Source organism: Puma concolor, chromosome A3 (genome assembly GCF_028749965.1).
Source record: "Puma concolor isolate L17-30 chromosome A3, mPumCon1.1.hap2, whole genome shotgun sequence".
Classification (NCBI taxonomy): Eukaryota; Metazoa; Chordata; class Mammalia; order Carnivora; family Felidae; genus Puma; species Puma concolor.
The window spans coordinates 68,620,668-68,639,336 of NC_141669.1; the positions used below are offsets into that span (position 1 = coordinate 68,620,668).

Here is an 18,669-nt window from a genome sequence, read left to right on the forward strand (position 1 = left end):
ACTTATCTGACATTATTTCATAATGTGCTCAAGGTCTATCCATGTTGTCACAAGTGGCAAGATACCTTCCTTTTTTGTGGCTGAATGATATTCCATTGTATGTATTTACCACATTTTTTTTTTTTGTTTTTTAATTTATTTTTTTTAACTTACATCCAAGTTAGTTAGCATATAGTACAATAGTCAGATTACTTTTTGCCTTACTTGGGCATAGGTGACATCCAGGTAAGGCTATAACCTCTGTAGTACTCAGCCCATGAGGAATGATGGGAGGGACTTCACCTTAGGAGATAAATTGACTGCTGTAACTGCCCCAAGTGTGCCTGTCCATATTGCTCTTGCAAGAACATTGATCAAAGCCTCACTTCACTGTGCCCCCCGAGTCTCCGGGTCCCTCCTTTGATTGGGTCAGCAGGCATATTTCTCACATTTGGGGGCTTGCCCAGGATTCACCTCTACCCGTGGGGTCTAGGTCCTCCTGCGAGAGAGGAGACATCTCCCACCCCGGTTTGCATGCCCTTTCCACGGACAGGCCCCTGGTCCCTGTAGAATCCATGGAGCTCAAGATTTTTGCATTTGGAGACAGAAGAAGTGACCCTGGGGAAAGCGTAAAAGGCACCGCGGCAACCTGGTAACTCTGTGCACAGACCAAGGTAGGAAAATTGGACTATAAGTATTGCCTGGGGGATGGGAAATTGTGAGAGGCTGAGTGTGTGTGACTGAGACGTATTCTAGATATGAAGGGAATGTGGAGTCTAGATCTGTGGTTCAGTTCTCCCGCAAAGAAAACAGGTGGAGACGGACAAAGTTGGTTCTGGAGAATACACAGGAAACCTCCATTAAAGGGGCCTTTGGTGCCCCGAGGGAAACTCAGGAGCAGGAACTAGCCTGGTCTAGGATGGGGAACAAAAATTCTAGGCCTAGGGGTAAGGGAAGAGAAACCCACAAAGAGGTGGGGTCTCTTCATATTCCCTCAGATAGTCTACTGTAGTACAGAGAGGATACAGAGAATAAGGACAAACATAAAATGATCAAATTCTGCTGTTTTGTTTGGACTAAAGACCAGTTAAAGGGCCATCTGTTTTTTGGCTCAGAAGAGGACTGGGTCCATCAGGCCCTAGTCCATTATGCAAATGATAAAAGTTCTAGTACACTGGAGGAAAGGGATTATGCTGAGACTGAGGAAACATGGGATCTTCATCAGTCCCCAAGGACTCTCCTTGGAATGCCTTCTAACCCATTGGAATGAAATTCATATTGCAAGGTTGAAAAAACAAACAAACTCATCTTCTTTTGTAATACTGGTCTCAATACTCCTTAGGAGATGAGGGAAAAAAAAAAAGGTCTATGGGGACACTAATGATTGTCTAAACCGGCCTCCTCTGGTTGCTGGTGGAGATGTATGTGGGGCATTCTCCCTCATTCATTTCCTGGGTTAATGACTATGATAATCAGAGCCAATTGTCTGTGGTTAGTCTACCTCAGGAGGGAGACTTTAAGGAATAATCCCAAGCAGCTGCTGAAACTCCTTCCTTTTGTTTTGAGGAAATTCCCTGTCTTCTCAGGCCTGACATAGACTCCATATTTCCACTTTGGTGGGGAAAAAAACCCCAAACAAACATGGTACCTGCTCCTCTGTCCAAGCTGACAACCAGAATCATTCTCTGCCTTCTGCTAGCACCTGTCCTCTTCTGCCTTCCCCTTCCCCTCCTCCTGATTCTGCCCCACCTAAGGGTGAGGTCTGCATAACTGATTCTATATACTCCTTGGTGACTTCAGCATCATTGGCTCCTCCTCACACCCTCATTGTCAAGGAATGAAGAACACCCACTTGAACCATCTACTTCAGATTCCCCCACTGGTGTCCCTGGTAAAAACTGACAATGGGGAGCAAGTGATTGACTTTTAAGTGGATGCAGTTGAAACATATTCACCGTTTAAACTAATTTAGGTTTGTTGGTTTGAGATAGACATGTATTTAGAGTTATCAGCATTAAATATGAAACTTACTCTCCTGGCAAGGGTGTTCAGCCAGCTGAGTAAAAGTTTGCCAGAGTAGACCCTGATTAGGACAATAATGATCCTGGGGACAGGGTTAAGATGCAGGATTTAAGAGCTAATAATCAAAGGAATCAGGGAATCAGCTCCAAGATGTCAGAATGTCGGCAAGGCTTTTGAGATACTGAAAGAGAAAGAGGAAACCCCAGCTGTTTTCTTACAGAGGCTTAGAGGTCAAATGAAATATTCAGGCCTAGATCCAGAGAAACTAGTGGGGCAGAGTCTCCTGAAGATTAATTTTATCACTAGAAGTTGGCCTGATATTGCCAAAAAGTTACAGAAGATGGATGGATGCAATGAGAAGCAGAAGAACTGCTCAGGGAGGCACAAAAGATATTTGTAAAGAGGGATGAGGAGAGACAAAAACAGTTAAGATTATTGTAACTATTGAGAAAATGATTGAGATGAAAGGGGGAAATGATTAGGAAAACAAAGGCAAGAGAAATGTAGCTTAAATAAATCTTATAGCTTGTAGTCCACTGATGGACACTTGAAACGTGCAGAGCTTGACCTGCAGAGCCTTAAGGAAGGCTGCCTTAATGTTATAGTTTTATTACCTAGGTTTACTAAAGGTCAAGTAAGCTTTTGTTATCTCTGTTGAAATTTGTTAGCAAAAAGAGGACTTAAAATGATGGCTAATTTTATCTCAAGTTTTCCTGGGTGGGTAATTGTTAAGATAGCTTTCAAAGTCTTTGATAGCCTGAAACTTTAAACTTTTGCTTGCACAATAAATGGGATTAAATTCATTGGATATTTAATGAGATAAAATGTTAAAGCCTTGATTACTAAACATAGGTTTGCATTTAACTTCTTTTTGTAGAGAAACTAAGGGTATTTGGGTCTGTTGGTAAGCATTCTTTGTGCTTAGTTGATTCATAAAATTGCCATCTAAAGAATTCTGATGTAATAGTTCACAATTGATAACTACTTTGTTTTCACTGGAGACTAAGGTTCTGCTAAATTCAGTTAAGATTGATGGAAATAAGGAAAGCAACTTTATATGTAAAAGTAGATATATAAAAAAATAAAAAAAACAAGCAAATTTTTGTTGGAGGCAAAAGAAAATAATTTTGCCCTAAATGAGACTGGTTAGAGAGGAATGGCTTGGGACAAAATCTAAATACAAAGGAAAGTTGTAGAAGGTTCTTGAAGGGAAATCTTTGGAAAGGAATATTGTGTGATCACAATGGACTAAGGTTAAAATAAATGGATTTTAAAAGTACACTGGTAGAAGATTAAAATTCTGCTTTACTCTCTGTTAAAAAGACAACATTTTCTTAGATTGTTGGTCTGCTTCTGATTAAGAGAAAAAAAAAGGAAAGGTGTTTTTTTCTCCTTTGCCCAAAGAGATGACAAGAACTATGATTTTAACAGAAAGGGAAGGACAACACGCCCTTTTCAGTTGTTTTGCTCAAGACTTGGTTGAAATTGCTCCTCCTTTGATCCAAAGTCTGGGTAGATGGCTGCCAACCTCCAAAGGCTCCACATTTAGAGGAATGGATGCCTGTAGAGGCATATGAGGAATGGATGACTATGATATATGAAAGGCTTTTACTGGGATACATGGGAGCCATTTTGCTACACTTAGCTCAGTATATGCTCACTTGTACTTGTTGCCCACCGTATTGAGGCCTTCCCCATAATGTGACAGGCGTGTTTCCCCTACAAGAAGCTAGAGTGCTGGAAAGAGAAACACAAGGAGGCACTACCATGATAAGATTACAAGTAGTTTTTTCATTTTGAGATTTGAGACAGATAAAAGAATAGGTAACTTTTCTGATGATCCAGATAAGTGTATAGAGGTTTTTCAGAATATTAGGTATGTTTTTGAGTTGACCTGGAAAGATAAAATGCTTTTGTTGAATCAGACTCTTAATGAGACAGAGAAGTGTGGTGTTCTGGCCCCACCTGAGAGATACGAGGACAAGCAACTTCTTAATTATCATGGGACTGGAGGTCCTGTAGGCAACTCCCAGTTTCCTACTTGGGTTCAGGCAGTTGTACACCCCGAGATCCTAATTGGGACTATGATAATCCCATTGGGGGATGGTATCATTGCCACTTCCAAGCTTGTGTTTTGGAGAAAGTATGGAGGTCTAGAGTTAAACCCTTAAATTATGCAAAATTAGCCCCTGTTTTACAGACACAGGACAAGAGCCTGGTGGTCTTTCTGGAAAGGTTAAGGTTAAATATATGGCTGTCTCCCCCTGACACCCCCTGAAGCTGAGACGATTCAAAAGACAAATTTGTCACTCCATGAGCAGCAGATACTCCAAGGGAGCTGCAAAAATTGGCTCTTGGCCTGGAAGGAACCCTGGAGGAGCTCTTATGAGCTGCCAATTAGGTACATTACAGTCAAGATTAAGAGAATAAGGAACGGGAAAGGAGATGTAAAAAAAAAAAAAAAAAAATCTAAGGCTTTACTATGTCAGACCAGACTTCCCAAGGTCCTGGCACCAAGTGCTGTTTATGTGGCTGTTCAGGGCACTGGAAATGAGAATGTCCTCAGAGGAGACAAAGTCAGAACGCTGTAAGCCATACCCTTTGTGTGGAGACAATCACTGGAAAATCTGAATGCCCTCATGGACCTCAACATTCGAGAGCTCAGATAACCAGTGTCCCTGAAAGGAACGGATGGGTCCTGGGGCTTTTCATGGTGACTCCCCTGAATCATCTGTCTATTGGAAACCCAGGGCCTTGGGTAACTCTAGAAATATAAGGAAATCTGGTTGATTTCCTTCTTGACACTGGATCTTTCCACTCCCAGCCAACTATCCAAACGCAGAGTAACAATTCAAGAAAACTTATGACTAAATTTTTCTTTCAGCCACCGGGGTGCATATGGGGAGACTTTTTTTCCCCACATTTTTTGATAATGCCATAGAGCCCTACTCCCTTGCTAGAAAGAGACATTATGACTGACTAGCATAATATGACTGACTAGGGACTATAGTGCTACTAGCTCCAGGGGGGATAAATAATTTCCTAAATTTATACTAATCTGGATATAGAAGATCAATCTTTCTTTGAGGTAAAATTAATTATGCCTCATGGAGTTGTTCCTATGGAAACTGGATGGCCAAAGGAAGATTTGAGAATTGAGAACCAAAAATTAGTTCAAATATTTAATTATTCTAAACAACAATATCACAAGATTCAAATAAATATGGAAGAGGAAGGAAAAGCTATAGTTAAATTAAAAAAAAAAGAAAATGACCAGACAGGTTAGGGATCTTGTGGATGACTACGGTTGCATCTTTACTTTACATGGTGTGACCTCCTCCCTAGGAGACATTGCATTTGGAATATTAATGCTTGTTGGTCTAATACTCTTTTTTTTCTTTAAAATTTTTTTTTCTTTTTGTATGTTATTTGTAGAAGCTTTGCATATGCCAGAAAAATAAGAAAATTTTGCTAGCCCAGACGTCCCAAATACCCTCTCATTATTTTGGACCTCAGGATTGAGCTCTGAACCTGCCATGACTGCTGTACTCCTGTCATTGCCCCCTTTCAGCAGGAAGCAGTTGTTGTCCCAATTCCTAATGGCAGTTAGGAGTCAGGTGTTCAAAGAGGGGAATATGATAGGAAAAGATGGGATTAGTAGGCAAAGAGGGAAAGGTTAGGACCTGAGGTCCCTGGGTTGAAAACAAAAGCAAAACATATTTTAGAACAATGCTGGGAGGCCAACCACACAGACCCCCTCAGGCTTAAGATTGCTCTTAAAAAAAAACAAATGTCCCTGCCTTGTGCCCAAATTAACCTTTAAATGAAAATGGAATCAACTTAGAAGAGGAGGGATTGTGAGAATTAAGTGAGATGATTCATTTTCAGAAATATCAAATTAAATCTGTGCTGTCTAGTTAACAATAGGTTAATAACCTATTGGAAATAGGTACTAACCACCCCCCTCCCCTTCGACTACCCTGTGGAGTGTCAAACTCTTAAATACTTCACTTCCTGGTTCTTTTTCCCCTCTCCATTTTGTGGTCTTATTTTTGAGGGCTTTGCAATGAGCACTTGCCAAAGAACTGAAGTCTCTGTGCCTTACCTAAAGGAATGTACATTTGTTCCAGTCAGACTACCTTTTGCCTTACATGGGCATAGAAGACACCCAGATAAGGCTGTAACCTCTGTAGTACTCAGCCAATGAGGAATCGGGGGAGGGACTTCAGGCTAAGAGATAAATTGCCTGCTGTAACTGTCCCAACTGTGCCTGCCCATCAGACACTCCCTCTTGCAAGAAAGTTGATTAAAGCCTTGCTTCACTGCCCCTGAGTCTCTGCTTCCCTACTTTGATTGGGTCAGTGGGCATATTTCTCACACTCCGTAAGCTCATTTTCCTCCTATTCTTTGCTTACCTAATCCTCTTTCCAAAGTGAACTGTTTGCCTTATTTACTGTGTCTTACTCACCTTTTTTGTTCATTTACATAATCGTGTCTTTCATTCTCCTTAAGAATGCTCTTCAGATCCTTCCTGTACTTTGGGACCCAGCTCACATCCCTCATAAGTTTCTCCCTTCTTTGACCACCCGTGGCTGTTTATCTGTACTTCTCTTAGAGCACTTACTTCCTTCTATTTTGAATCACATGTATTTATCATTTCTCTGAGACTGTACATAAATCTGTGTTATCTTTATATCTTCCACATTATTGATCAGCTAGTTGGTTCCCAGTAAGTAACTGTCAACTGCATAATTAAATGTTCTGTAGTAAATCTATCTTACTTTCATAGGAGCGGATCAGTTGATCTAATTAGATTAATCCATAGCTAATGCTAGCTCTTTGGCTCACCATAGAGTCAAGTTCTGCAGTTATAGCTTTATATTTAAATGTGACCATGGATAAATTTAAATTTCCTACAGGAAATGCTCTGCTTTCTTTTTAACTTCTCTTTTTAAACTGTCATTTTCTGGATAAATAATTTAGAATGTAGTTCTAGAAAGTTTTCTACCTGCATTGGACTAGACATGTTGGCATGTCCTGAACCATCTCCTTTTTTTTTTTTTTTTTTTTTTTTTTTTAATTTTTTTTTCCTTTTTTTTTCAACGTTTTTATTTATTTTTGGGACAGAAAGAGACAGAGCATGAATGGGGGAGGGGCAGAGAGAGAGGGAGACACAGAATCGGAAACAGGCTCCAGGCTCCGAGCCATCAGCCCAGAGCCTGACGCGGGGCTCGAACTCACGGACCGCGAGATCGTGACCTGGCTGAAGTCGGACGCTCAACCGACTGCGCCACCCAGGCGCCCCTGAACCATCTCCTAAGATCACTAAAGAAACTAAGGAAGGCTGGGATAGAAATTTTACTGAGAGGGACTGCCCCTTGGGAGATAACTCTTCCCCTGAGAATCCTGAACCTTAGCCTCATAGTGGGATTAACCAGAAACTGTCTTTGTGAGAGTCATATACTGACAACTATACTGGACATTGACTCCAGGGGAAGGTGGAATGAACTTTGGAGGGAGATGATGAGGAAAAGGTCACTAATGCTGTGAAGAACTTTATGGACTTATGTAGGAAAGCTCGACTCTCTTGTTCGTTCCAGTATATTCTGTAAGTAGGACTGTTTTATCAAAGAAAGAGAATATGTTCTGCCCCTTTTGGAAAGGACCAGCAGAAAAACTACAATTATTACTTACCTTTGTTCCTTTCAATAAATCTCCTTCATTCCTTTTTTGGGTTTAGCTTTTTCCTGGAGAGGGCTACAAACTGGAGAGGGCTACAAATTCTTGAGGCTAAGCATTTTTAGTTAAATGGCCATCTCTACATAATAGAGTACATATTTGGGGTTAACTGGAGGTGTTTTAGCTCCCTCATCTATAGAATTGCAGTGAATGCATTTTGGTGGGGTATGAACAGGAGCAGAGGCCTGCAGGAAGGAGATGCTCAGACATTTCCAGAGAAGGAATGATAGAACACTTAAAACTTCCTTGATTTCTTTAATAAGAACATTCCAGGGAATCCTAATATCCCAGAGACGCTTCCTGCTCTAGACTCTAGTAGAAGATGTGGCATGACAGGTCTCTTTCTCCACCTCAGGCTTTTCCTCTGCAGTCCTGTGAGAGTTGCAGGACAGGCCTGCTTCGATCTGCTAATCTCTAGGAGTACAGTGTTGTTTTATTGTCTATAGTGTTTTCTTTCTGCCTTGTTTTATAGACTGGTCAAAGGAATGGATTTTACAGAGGCTTACTCTGACACATGCTCCACGGTTGGACTTGCTGCCAGGGAAGGCAATGTTAAAGTCTTAAGAAAACTGCTCAGAAAGGGACGTAGCGTTGATGTTGCTGATAACAGGGGATGGATGCCAATTCATGAAGCAGCTTATCACAACTCTGTAGAATGTTTACGGATGTTAATTCATGCAGGTAAAGTACATTCAAGGTATGGGAGCTGGGCCTACAAGCTGGATTAATAAACCATAAAAAAGGTAATATGTGACTTATCAACCATGGTATTTGTTTTCCTTTTCTATGACCATAAAAAAACTGTCTATGCATTATTAAGAATGGTGAGATTGCCACCATTGCCTGTATGGTGTTCCAGCTGGACATCTATAAATGTTGTCCCTTGTATGTAACTTGCTGTGCCTGGCCCATTTTTATTGTTTGAGCTAGATGATATGGAAAGAATAGTCTGCTCTTTTAAGGATTTGGTAGTTACTAGTCATGTTTATTCTTTCTTCCTTTTCCAAACAGAAGGAGCAATGTTACTGAAATTGAGGGTGTTTGTGCTTTGGTTGAGTTAGTCTTTTTTTTTTTTTTTTTAAATATTGTTCAGTTTCCTTAATTTGGGGAATCTTTACAAGTACTTTAACTGCCCCCCCTGCCCCCCCCCCCGAGTTCACACTAGAAAACAGGATAGACAAAGTCCCTGCCTTTATGATGTTTATATTCCTGTCAGGGGAGACAGACTATACTTAAATAATTAAACAAGATAATTTCAAAACATAAGGGCGTTGTAGAGAGAATAAAACAGGGTAATGGGACAGAGAGTAACTATGTGCTACTGCACATCTCTTTCCAACTCTGTGTTGAATTGACTTCATGCTTGTAACCTGAGATCAGCCAAGTGGGAATATTTACATGGGAGAAATCAACCAGTGCTATGAACCAAAGCTTTAAATTTGGGTTTTTTCCCCCTGAGAGCCAGTGACACATTTGCCAGCTCACTACTGAGAGTAGGACTCAGTAAGAGACTAAATGAGAGATTCTGATAGGAGATGATGGGTAGGGTTGAGGAGATAATGGTGATTGAGCACTGCTTTGTAACGGTCATTATACTAGATGCTTGATGTACGTTTTTTTTTTAAGTCCATTTATTTTGAGAGATAGCATGAGTAGGGGAGGGGCAGAGAAAGAGAGAGAATCCCAAGCAGGCTCTGCACTGCCAGCACAGCCTGTGTGGAGCTTGAACCCACGAAGCTGAGAGATCAGGACCTGAGCCCAAAACTGATAGTTGCATGCTTAACTGACTGAGCCACTCAGGTGTCCCTACATTATTTACTACATATAGAACTGCTCTTTTTTTTAAGTTTATTTATTTGTTTTGAGAGAGAGACAGAGCAGGAATATGAGTGGGGGAAGGGGAGAGGGAGAGCGAGAGAGAAAATCCCAAGCATGCTCCATGCCGTCAGTGCACAGCCCAATGTGGGGCTTAATCTCACGAAATGTGAGATCATGACCTGAGCTGAAATTAAGATTCCGATGCTTAACTGACAACCACCAGGCAGCCCCCTTCTCTCCTTTTTCCTCTTCCCTTATGCTCATTTGTTTTGTTTCTTAAAATCCATATATGAGTGAAATCATATGGTATTTGTTTAGCTTTGACTGGCTTATTTTACTTAGCATAATATACTCTAGCTCCATCCATGTCGTTGCAAACGGCAAGATTTCATTCTTTTTGATGGCTGAGTAATTTTCCGGGGTGTGTGTGTGTGTGTGTGTGTGTGTGTGTGTGTGTGTGTGTGTATACATATACATATATCCTTTCATTTTTAATGACTTCTTTTTTAGGCGTGATGTTTTTGGAGCTTAAGATAGCCACACATAGCTATGTGACTAGTTGATATAAATGGCCAAATAAAATTATCTCACTGTATTTTTATTAGAGTTCACTATTATGAAGTAAACTTTGGATAAAACTAGTTTACCAGAATTAGGAAGTAGAGTGTGCAGAGACTAGGAAGCAGCTATATGACTTATTTTAGGAGGTCGAAACAGTTTTGGTCGCTGTCTGCCATGAATTCGGTTGTTCTCTATAGTTGGAATTAATGTCCAAAATTCTATCAGATTTGATTACTTGATTCACTAAAAACTAGAATGGGACAGAAAAGCTATAGGTCACTTATATAAAAGTGTTTTATAAGGGGCTCCTGGGTGGCTCAGTCCAGTAAGCCTCTGACTTCAGCTCAGGTCATGATCTCCCGCTTTGTGAGTTCCAGCCCTGCGTTGGGCTCTGAGCTGACAGCTGGGAGCCTGGAACCTGCTTTGGATTCTGTGCTCCCTCTCTCTCTCTGCCCCTTCCCCACTCATGCTGTGTCTGTCTCTCTCAATATTTCTTATGGCCTATTCCTCCTCTTGTAAATTAAAGTCCATACTTTATTCAGATCCCCTGCCTTTTAAAAAAGATTACAATGTAAACTTACCTGGAAGATTCAAGTTCAGGAACATTGATCAGTGACTAATGGTAGCTGACTACTTAGCTAGCATATGGCTAAGTGTGATGATGAAGAGTGTATGTTTTTAGTCTTGAGAAGTGAAGTGAGGTCTCTTCTGCTTATTGGTGACAGTGACATCTTTATATCTGTACCAGTTAACTTAGTATTATGGGTTAATCTTAAAAGTTTCCAAAACAAGTTTGACATTTTTGTTTTTCTTTATACTTTGCTGTACCTGTGTTTTATTTAATTCATAATTCTCTGGTCTTTTATAGCTCTGCTGGTACATGTAAAAGTGTCTTTTATTATATAATTTCTGTCTCATTGAACTTCCTCTAATATTAGTGAACTGCCAGAGATTCATAAACATACCTTTTATGGACACCTGGATGGTTCTGTTGGTTAAGGGACTGCCGATTCTTGATTTCAGCTCAAGTCATGATTTCATGGTTCGTGAGATAGAGCCCTGTGTGGAGCTTGGTGCTGGCAGCACGGAGCCTGCTTGGGATTCTCTCTCTCTCTCTCTCTCTCTCTCTTTCTTTGTCTCTCTGTCTCTCTGCTTCTCCCCTGCTCTCTCTCCCTCTCCCAAAATAAATAAACTTCAAAAAACCTATACCTTTTATTAGTGTACTAAAGTATGAAAGTACTTAAGCCTACACAAAAAGAATGCTTAGAAAGGTTTTGCTTTACTGTCGCTTCAGTTTAGATCCAGAATATAGCCTAAAAATTAGAGATGATCTTCTCATTCAAGTTGGAGAAGAGCATTCAAATGCAGCATGGATTAGTTAGAAATTTAATGTGTGTATGTATTTTTTTCACTTTAACTTTTTTTTTTTAATGTTTACTTATATTTGAGAGAGAGAAAGAGACAGAGGGCAAGTGGGGGAAGGACAGAGAGAGAGAGAGGGAGACACAGAATCTGAAGCAGGCTCCAGGCTCTGAGCTGTCAGCACAGAGCCCGATGTGGGGCCCGAGCTCAACAAGCCATGAGATCTGACCTGAGCCAAAGTCTGACGCTTAACCGACTGAGCGACCCAGGCGCCCCTTTCATTTTAACTTTCTGTGTGAAGTGTTAATACACATAACAAATTTGTTTGTCTTCTTTGCTTTTTGGAAGTTCATTTAATAGATGTTGAGATTTCATGAATCTTTACATCTTGGAGGACAATAATGATCTTCAGTGGAAATTGTACATGCCATTCAGTAGTAAACCATTTACTGACTAAAGATCACTTAAAATCTTATAATTAACTGTAGCATATCACCAACAAATATTTTTATTTGGCAAATATGAGCTAATTCATAGTACTTTTTATTAGTTAAAAAAATATTACGCTGTCATATTGGGCATGATAATAGATGCTGAAGATCATTAGATAAATAGGCACCATAGCATAGTGATTAAGAGTTGTGTTCAGATGGACCTGGGCTCTGCTGACTTCACCACTTTATCCTGGTGGGATAAAAGGACAGGTCTTTTAACTTCTTGGTTCTTCAGTTTGTTTATCTGTAAGATTAGAAACATTCCATCATTCCAACTCAGGCCAGAAACTGGGCCATCCTTAATTACTTCCTTTTTCTTATATCCCTCACCCAGTCAGCACATCTTTATATGTGTGTGTGTGTGTGTGTGTGTGTGTGTACACATCCACAAATTCACATCACTCTTACTGCCTCACAACCTCTAAGACCTTGGTCTGAGTCACATATCTCTTTGCCTGGATTGCTCTAATAGCATCCTAACCTCAGTTTCTGCTTTTACTTCTTCCTCATCCTACCATAATCTAGTCTTAGTGTATCAAAGACTAATGTCTGTCTCTTCTGTTCAGAATTCTGCAATAGCTCCCGATTTCACTCTGAGTAAAAGAACTGTTTCATGGTATTTAATAGTATAGATGTAATATATTTAATAATTCTCCCATTGATGGGTTCTTATAAGTGGTGCTTCAGTTAACATCCTTATATTGTAACTTTGTGACATGCGTGTATATTTCTATAGAATGGAGTTTTAGAAGTCAAAGTGCTGGTGCAAGAAATATGCAAAGTTAAAATATTGATAGACACGGCTAAATTATCCATAATATTAATCAACTTTTTCAGTAATGAATGAAAGAAATAATTCAAACTAGTTAACACAAAGAACGGAAATATATTGTTATGAGCACCAGGTGTTGTATGTAAGTATTGAATCACTGTATTGGACACCTGAAATGGATATTACATTGTATGTTAACTAACTGGAATTTAAATAGAAATTAAAAAAACTTCAAAAACAAATAAGGGACATATAGTGCTTATGTAAATATTAAGTCTGAGTGGTAGGTCCCTTCAGGCATTGCCAGATGCTCCTATTCAAAACGATGTTGTCAGGACTCTGGGTCTTTCTTTCTCTTATGTCTGCATTTCTCTATGTTCATTTCATTCTCATGTAGCCTTTCTCTTTGGAAGTTCTAGGCAAACTTTGTCTTTAAAGAAGTCTGTGTATTCTGGACATTAATCCTTTGCTGTTACATGTGGTTCAGTTATTTCATATATTTTCTCCTAGTCTTAATTTTTTATAGTGTCTCATGTCTTTGTAATGCCTTCAAACCTCTTGCTTTCCACTGACTTTTTCCCTTCATCTTATATGCATGATGAAATCTCTTAAAGGGTTATCTGAAAGTTTTGCCCATGGTGAAAATGTTTGTTGTGGAAATTATCTTATACCCAACCTTTTCTTAGAATTGCTAAGTAAAGCATAATGATTGTGCAAAGTACTTGACTTTCTCAGCTACTTGAAATGGATATTCATCACTCTTTGTGATTGGCACATCTTAAATTTGTTTGGCCATCATCAAATTGTGGCTCAGTTGTTGAGATAAGGTTCTGATCTTAATATTTAACCTATGTTAATGAATATTTAACGCTTATTAAAACCATGTGTTTTTGCTTTCTTTCTTAGAAAACAAAAGTGTACCATTTCTCACTTAAACAAGTAAGCAAGTTTACTATTTATTTATAAGTAAAAATACATTTTGTGTTAGGAATCATAGGGTTGTGGTATAATTGCTAGAATGTTAAAGTCAACTCTTGTTATTACTGCCCAGGTGTCAGCTGGCTGGCATTGGTCCAGCTGACATGGCCCCAATCCTCAAGGTGCAGCCAAGAAAGAACTCACAAGTTGTCATTACAGAACCGAAGTGCCCATTATGGGTTTACCCATTATGAAGTCTTGAATGCCTTTACGTTTAAATTTTCAGTAAGTAGAATAGAAGCAGAGACTGCTTTGCCCTCCAGTGAGAAATAAGTAGAGGTTAAGGCATTAAAAACAGTATTATGAGCCATTTTCCCAAGAACCCTTATAAAAGAAAGGATGAGAATGAGAGGATGGTTGTTGGTATTCCAGTACCAGATAGGTAAGGTCCCCTTGGTCCCTGGATACCAATTAAGGAGGGCAGTTTATCATTGAAACTTCCAAAACCAATTTATATTGGATCCTGAAAACTTTCTGAAAATGGTGTTTTGGAGATTTAATTTGTAACAACTGTGACAGTACATAAATTTTGTAATTCTGTTGAACCCCTTTGAGGGTTCAGGCCAGCTGTTTTATCCTTGTTTTACTGTTAAGGAAACTGCTGCAGAGAGTTTGAGTAATTTACCCAAAGAGTAATCCAATAGAGAACTGGTGGAGCCAGGATTACAGCCTAAATCTTCTGACTCCAAATCCACTGCATTTGCTCCACCATGTAAGTTTCCTGGTCCAGTGGTTTTAGAGATAAACTATTCAAATGTATCTATCTATTTTTTTCTATAGGTGAAATCTTTTAAGATTTCAATTTAGTAGTTAACTGACTTCACTGTTTTTCATCCTGCATGAGAAGGGCCTTTTCTTTACTTCATAGATAATTGCACAGGAGTATTTTTTTCCCTTTCATAATAAGATGGGTGTGTGTGCAAATCACGAATGGTGGCCCTCAAATCATTCAGGTGGGAATTAAGCTCCCTTCCTTGGAGGTGGGGGGGGGGGGTATTTACATAGATTATTGGATTTATCTGATACTTAGAATATTGCTTATTTCCCATTTATTTATTCAGTCATTTATATCTGCCTGGACTCGTGTATATTTATTTTATACATTGGGTTATAATCCAATATGATATTTATTTTGTTGCTCAAATTGTTCTAGGTTTCGTCATTGAGTGCTCTTTCAGATCGGCTCTTGTGTTTCTTTGGCATGTCCCATGTTTTGTTTTTTGAGCACTTTTTTACTTTCTTTACCTAGAAGATGGTCCAGGCTCATTTTGTATATTCTGTGTGCCCATCCTAGAATCAGCCATTTTCTTAGGAGCCCTGGTTCCTTTTATTGGAGAACAGTTCTCAAAACCAAGATTTAGGCACTGATTGTGCTTGTTGCTACTGGTGTGTCACTGCTTTTAAGCCTTTTCAGCAGACAGGGCTAGGAAACATATTTATTATAACCCATGTGTATACACATGCCTATAAGCATTTCAATATCCATCCATCTGTATTCTGTATTAAAGCTAAATATGAGTTCATGCTAATGTCTGGATTCTAATCCAGTACCGTTTGGTTCATTCTAGCCTTCCTCCTTTGCTTATCTGTAACCTCCCTTTTCAATAGTGAGAAACCTGTCACTATCTACCATTCCTTTGTTTATTTGAGCTTATTGTACATAGATGATGGTTTCAGAATTGTTCATCTTTCCCCCTATGATAAACAACTTTACCAACCAGACTACAGTGTATATATACACTTCCTTTTGTCTTTAGCCTTATGGTTAGTTTCTGGTCATAAAACCATTTTCTAAAGTGTCATCCATTTGTAGTCCAATTAGACACTTTTCTCACAGTTTCCATTCTATCCTGAGATTCCCTGACTGTACCCACCTGGTTGGTTTTTTTTTTTTTTTCACTGCATACATTAAGTAAGTGTCACTCTTTGTGTTATACAGTTTTTTAAATGGCTATGATTAAGTCGTATCTCTCTTCTTTCTCAGTGGAAGAGAACATCCTTCCTTCTTTCCAAAACAAATTCCTCAGTATATCTAATGCAAGACTGGCCTAGGTCGGCTTCTTTTCAGCCATCATCTCTTAGTCTCATTTTGCTTCTGTGGCTCTTCCTTCTCTCCCTGATGGGCACCCTCCTCTCTGCCTTTGTATTATCACCACGTTGGTTTACTTATTCTAACTTTAAGACCTGGTTTAGTGTATGCAGTAAGTCTAGTCTCCTCTTAGTACTTGCTTTCTTTATTTTTCTAACTTTGTTATTCTTACCTGTCCTCTCCATCTCTATCAACTTTAGTCACTTTATCAAGTATCATAAAAGCAACCAACCAAACCACAACAGGTCTTCTCACATTTTGGTTAGAATTATAATAAATTTATTAATTATTTTGAGAGGAATGCACATCTTTATAATATTGAGATTTCCCATTTAGAAGCTGTCTGTGTTTTGGCACCTGGATGGCTCAGTTGGTTAAGTGACTGACTTTGGCTCAGGTCTTGATCTCCCAGTTGGTGGGTTCCAGCTGTGCTGACAGCTCAGAGCCTGGGGCCTGCTTCAGATTCTGTGTCTCCCTGTCTGTCTGCACCTCTCCGGCTCGCCCTCTGTCCCTCTCTCTTAAAAAAAAAAAAAATGAATAAAAAACGTTAAAAATAAAAAAGATTTAGAAGCTGTCTGTGTGGGGCACCTAGGTGGCTTAGTTGTTAAGCATCTGACTCTTGATTTTGGCTCAGTCATGATATCATGGTTTGTGGGATCAAGCCCCACATCAGGTTCTGTGCTGACAGCATGGAGCCTGCTTGAGATTTATCTCTCTCTTTCTCTCTGCACCCCTCCTACCCCTGCTCACAGTCTCTCTCTCAAAATAAATAAATAAATAAATACTTAAAAAATAGAAGCTGTCTGGTATCTATATATGTGTATGTGTTCCTAGTTTTTCTCTTAACTTCATAGTTTTGTGGATATCTGAATAAAGGTCAGTTTCTGACTAATCTGGGAAACACCGTTTTTGTGATATGAGCTTTAAAAATATAACTGCTCTATTTTGCAGTTTAATTGTGCATCTGTAAAGTTTGAGACTTGTAAACATTTTTTTTATTTTAAAAATTTACGGTTTATTTTTGAGAGAGCAAGAGAGAGAGTGTGGGGCGGGGACAGAGAGAGGGGGACAGAGGATCAGAAGCGGGCTGTGTGCTGGCAGCTGATGAGGGGCCTGAACTCACGAACGGTGAGATCATGACCTGAACTGAAACCCAAGAATCAGACGCTTAACCGACTGAGCCACCCAGGTGCCCCAGAAAGTCACTTTCTAAAGTCACTTCATGTGACTTCAATAGTTCATTTTACTTTGGAATTACACAAAAATTAATGTAGCCATTATTTACATAATTTTAATGTTACTAGAACCTTGAGATTTTCATAACAGATAAACCTCAGAAACCTTAAAGTAGAAGTTGTATGCCACTGTTTGATTTCTTTGGAAATGGAGTACATTTTATTATTTTAGAAATACAATCTTGAGTACTTCACTGTAGTCTTAAGTTAGAAAAGGAGTATTTAAAAATTTTTTTAACGTTTATTTATTTTTGAGACAGAGAGAGACAGAGCATGAATGGGGGAGGGTCAGAGAGAGAGGGAGACACAGAATCTGAAGCAGGCTCCAGGCTCTGAGCTGTCAGCCCAGAGCCCGACACGGGGCTCGAACTCACAGACCGCGAGATCGTGACCTGAGCTGAAGTTGGACGCTTAACTGACTGAGCCACCCAGGCACCCCAGAAAAGGAGTATTTTAAACTACCCTCATTTTATTAGTTGAATACAAGAAAGTAATGCTTGACATGAGACCATTCCTCTCATGGAAACTCAGAAATTGAAAAAAAAATTAAATTGAGTATTGTTTTAGTAAATCCTGCTTAAGCAAATCTTTGGTGCTGCATCCTCTTCAGATCTTCTTTTGTGTTATTTTTCAACTCCTGCCACTCCCCTTCCCTGCCCACCAAAAATGAGAGAATAGAAGATGAGTTTGTGGACAGAATTTGTGCGTAAGGAATACCAGGGAGCTCTTCACACTGTGACCCCTGTAGAACTTTTCCTTGATTTTCTAGAGAGTTTTAAAGTGAGACCTCCCGTTTATAATTACAATTTAATATTTCATTAAATTCTTGGAATCTTTGCTTTTTAATCACAAGAAATAGTGGTACCTTGCAGTTGACTTTCTTATTTTTATTTTTACCTAGATTCATCTGAAAACTACATTAAGACAAAGACATTTGAGGGCTTTTGTGCCTTGCATCTTGCTGCAAGTCAAGGACATTGGAAGATTGTACACATTCTTTTAGAAGCTGGGGCAGATCCTAATGCAACTACTTCAGAGGAAACCACGCCGCTGTTTTTAGGTGAAGTATGCTATTTTTGGTACAGATGCAGTTTTTGCTTTTTGTTTTTGGTAAAAGAACTACGCTTAATCCCCGCCCCCCCCCCCCCCCCCAAGCTGTTGTGCTTACAGTATGTTCTTTGGCAAACATTATACTGCCACCTCTTTCATTCTGAAACCAAAAAGTTATCTTTAAAGGTTTCTCTCTTCTTTTCCATCCTTGGGTGATAGCATCTGGGAATATCTTTAAGTATTTATTTAAAGTTGTAAAATTTTTTCTGTATTGTAGTCGTCATCATCGTTGTTCTCAAATTGTTCTGAATACTACAGATAGCTTAAATTGTAGCAGTAGTTATAAGATTACCTGTGAACATTTTGTTTGCTTTTGCTTTTTGTTTGTGTTAAGAAATTGAGAAGATTTTATGGAAGAAATCACCAGCTAATCCTTTAATGACAGTTAATTTGTTGCCTGTATGAGTCACTATTCAGACTTCTTCAATTATGGACTGTTTTTAATTTTGTAAGGACAAAGTTCAAATTCTAATGGACACACTTCACTACCTGTCTTTTCTTCCTCCCTCC

At 39.2% G+C, this 18,669-nt stretch overlaps 1 protein-coding gene across 4 annotated transcripts in view; it reads left to right on the forward strand.

Moving 5' to 3' along the window:
• The window catches only part of ASB3 (ankyrin repeat and SOCS box containing 3), a 116,476-nt gene that overhangs the window by 28,266 nt on the left and 69,541 nt on the right, over nt 1–18,669 (forward strand). For 2 of the 4 annotated variants that reach the window (XM_086701113.1, XM_086701115.1), the window contains exons 2-4: nt 533–653; nt 8,213–8,421; nt 17,951–18,109. In XM_086701113.1, the coding sequence (XP_086557239.1) occupies nt 8,226–8,421; nt 17,951–18,109 (355 nt within the window). In that variant the 5' untranslated portion in view covers nt 533–653; nt 8,213–8,225. The remainder of the gene's footprint in view (nt 1–532; nt 654–8,212; nt 8,422–17,950; nt 18,110–18,669) is intronic. The other 2 variants (XM_025932280.2, XM_086701116.1) reach the window with 1 other exon arrangement.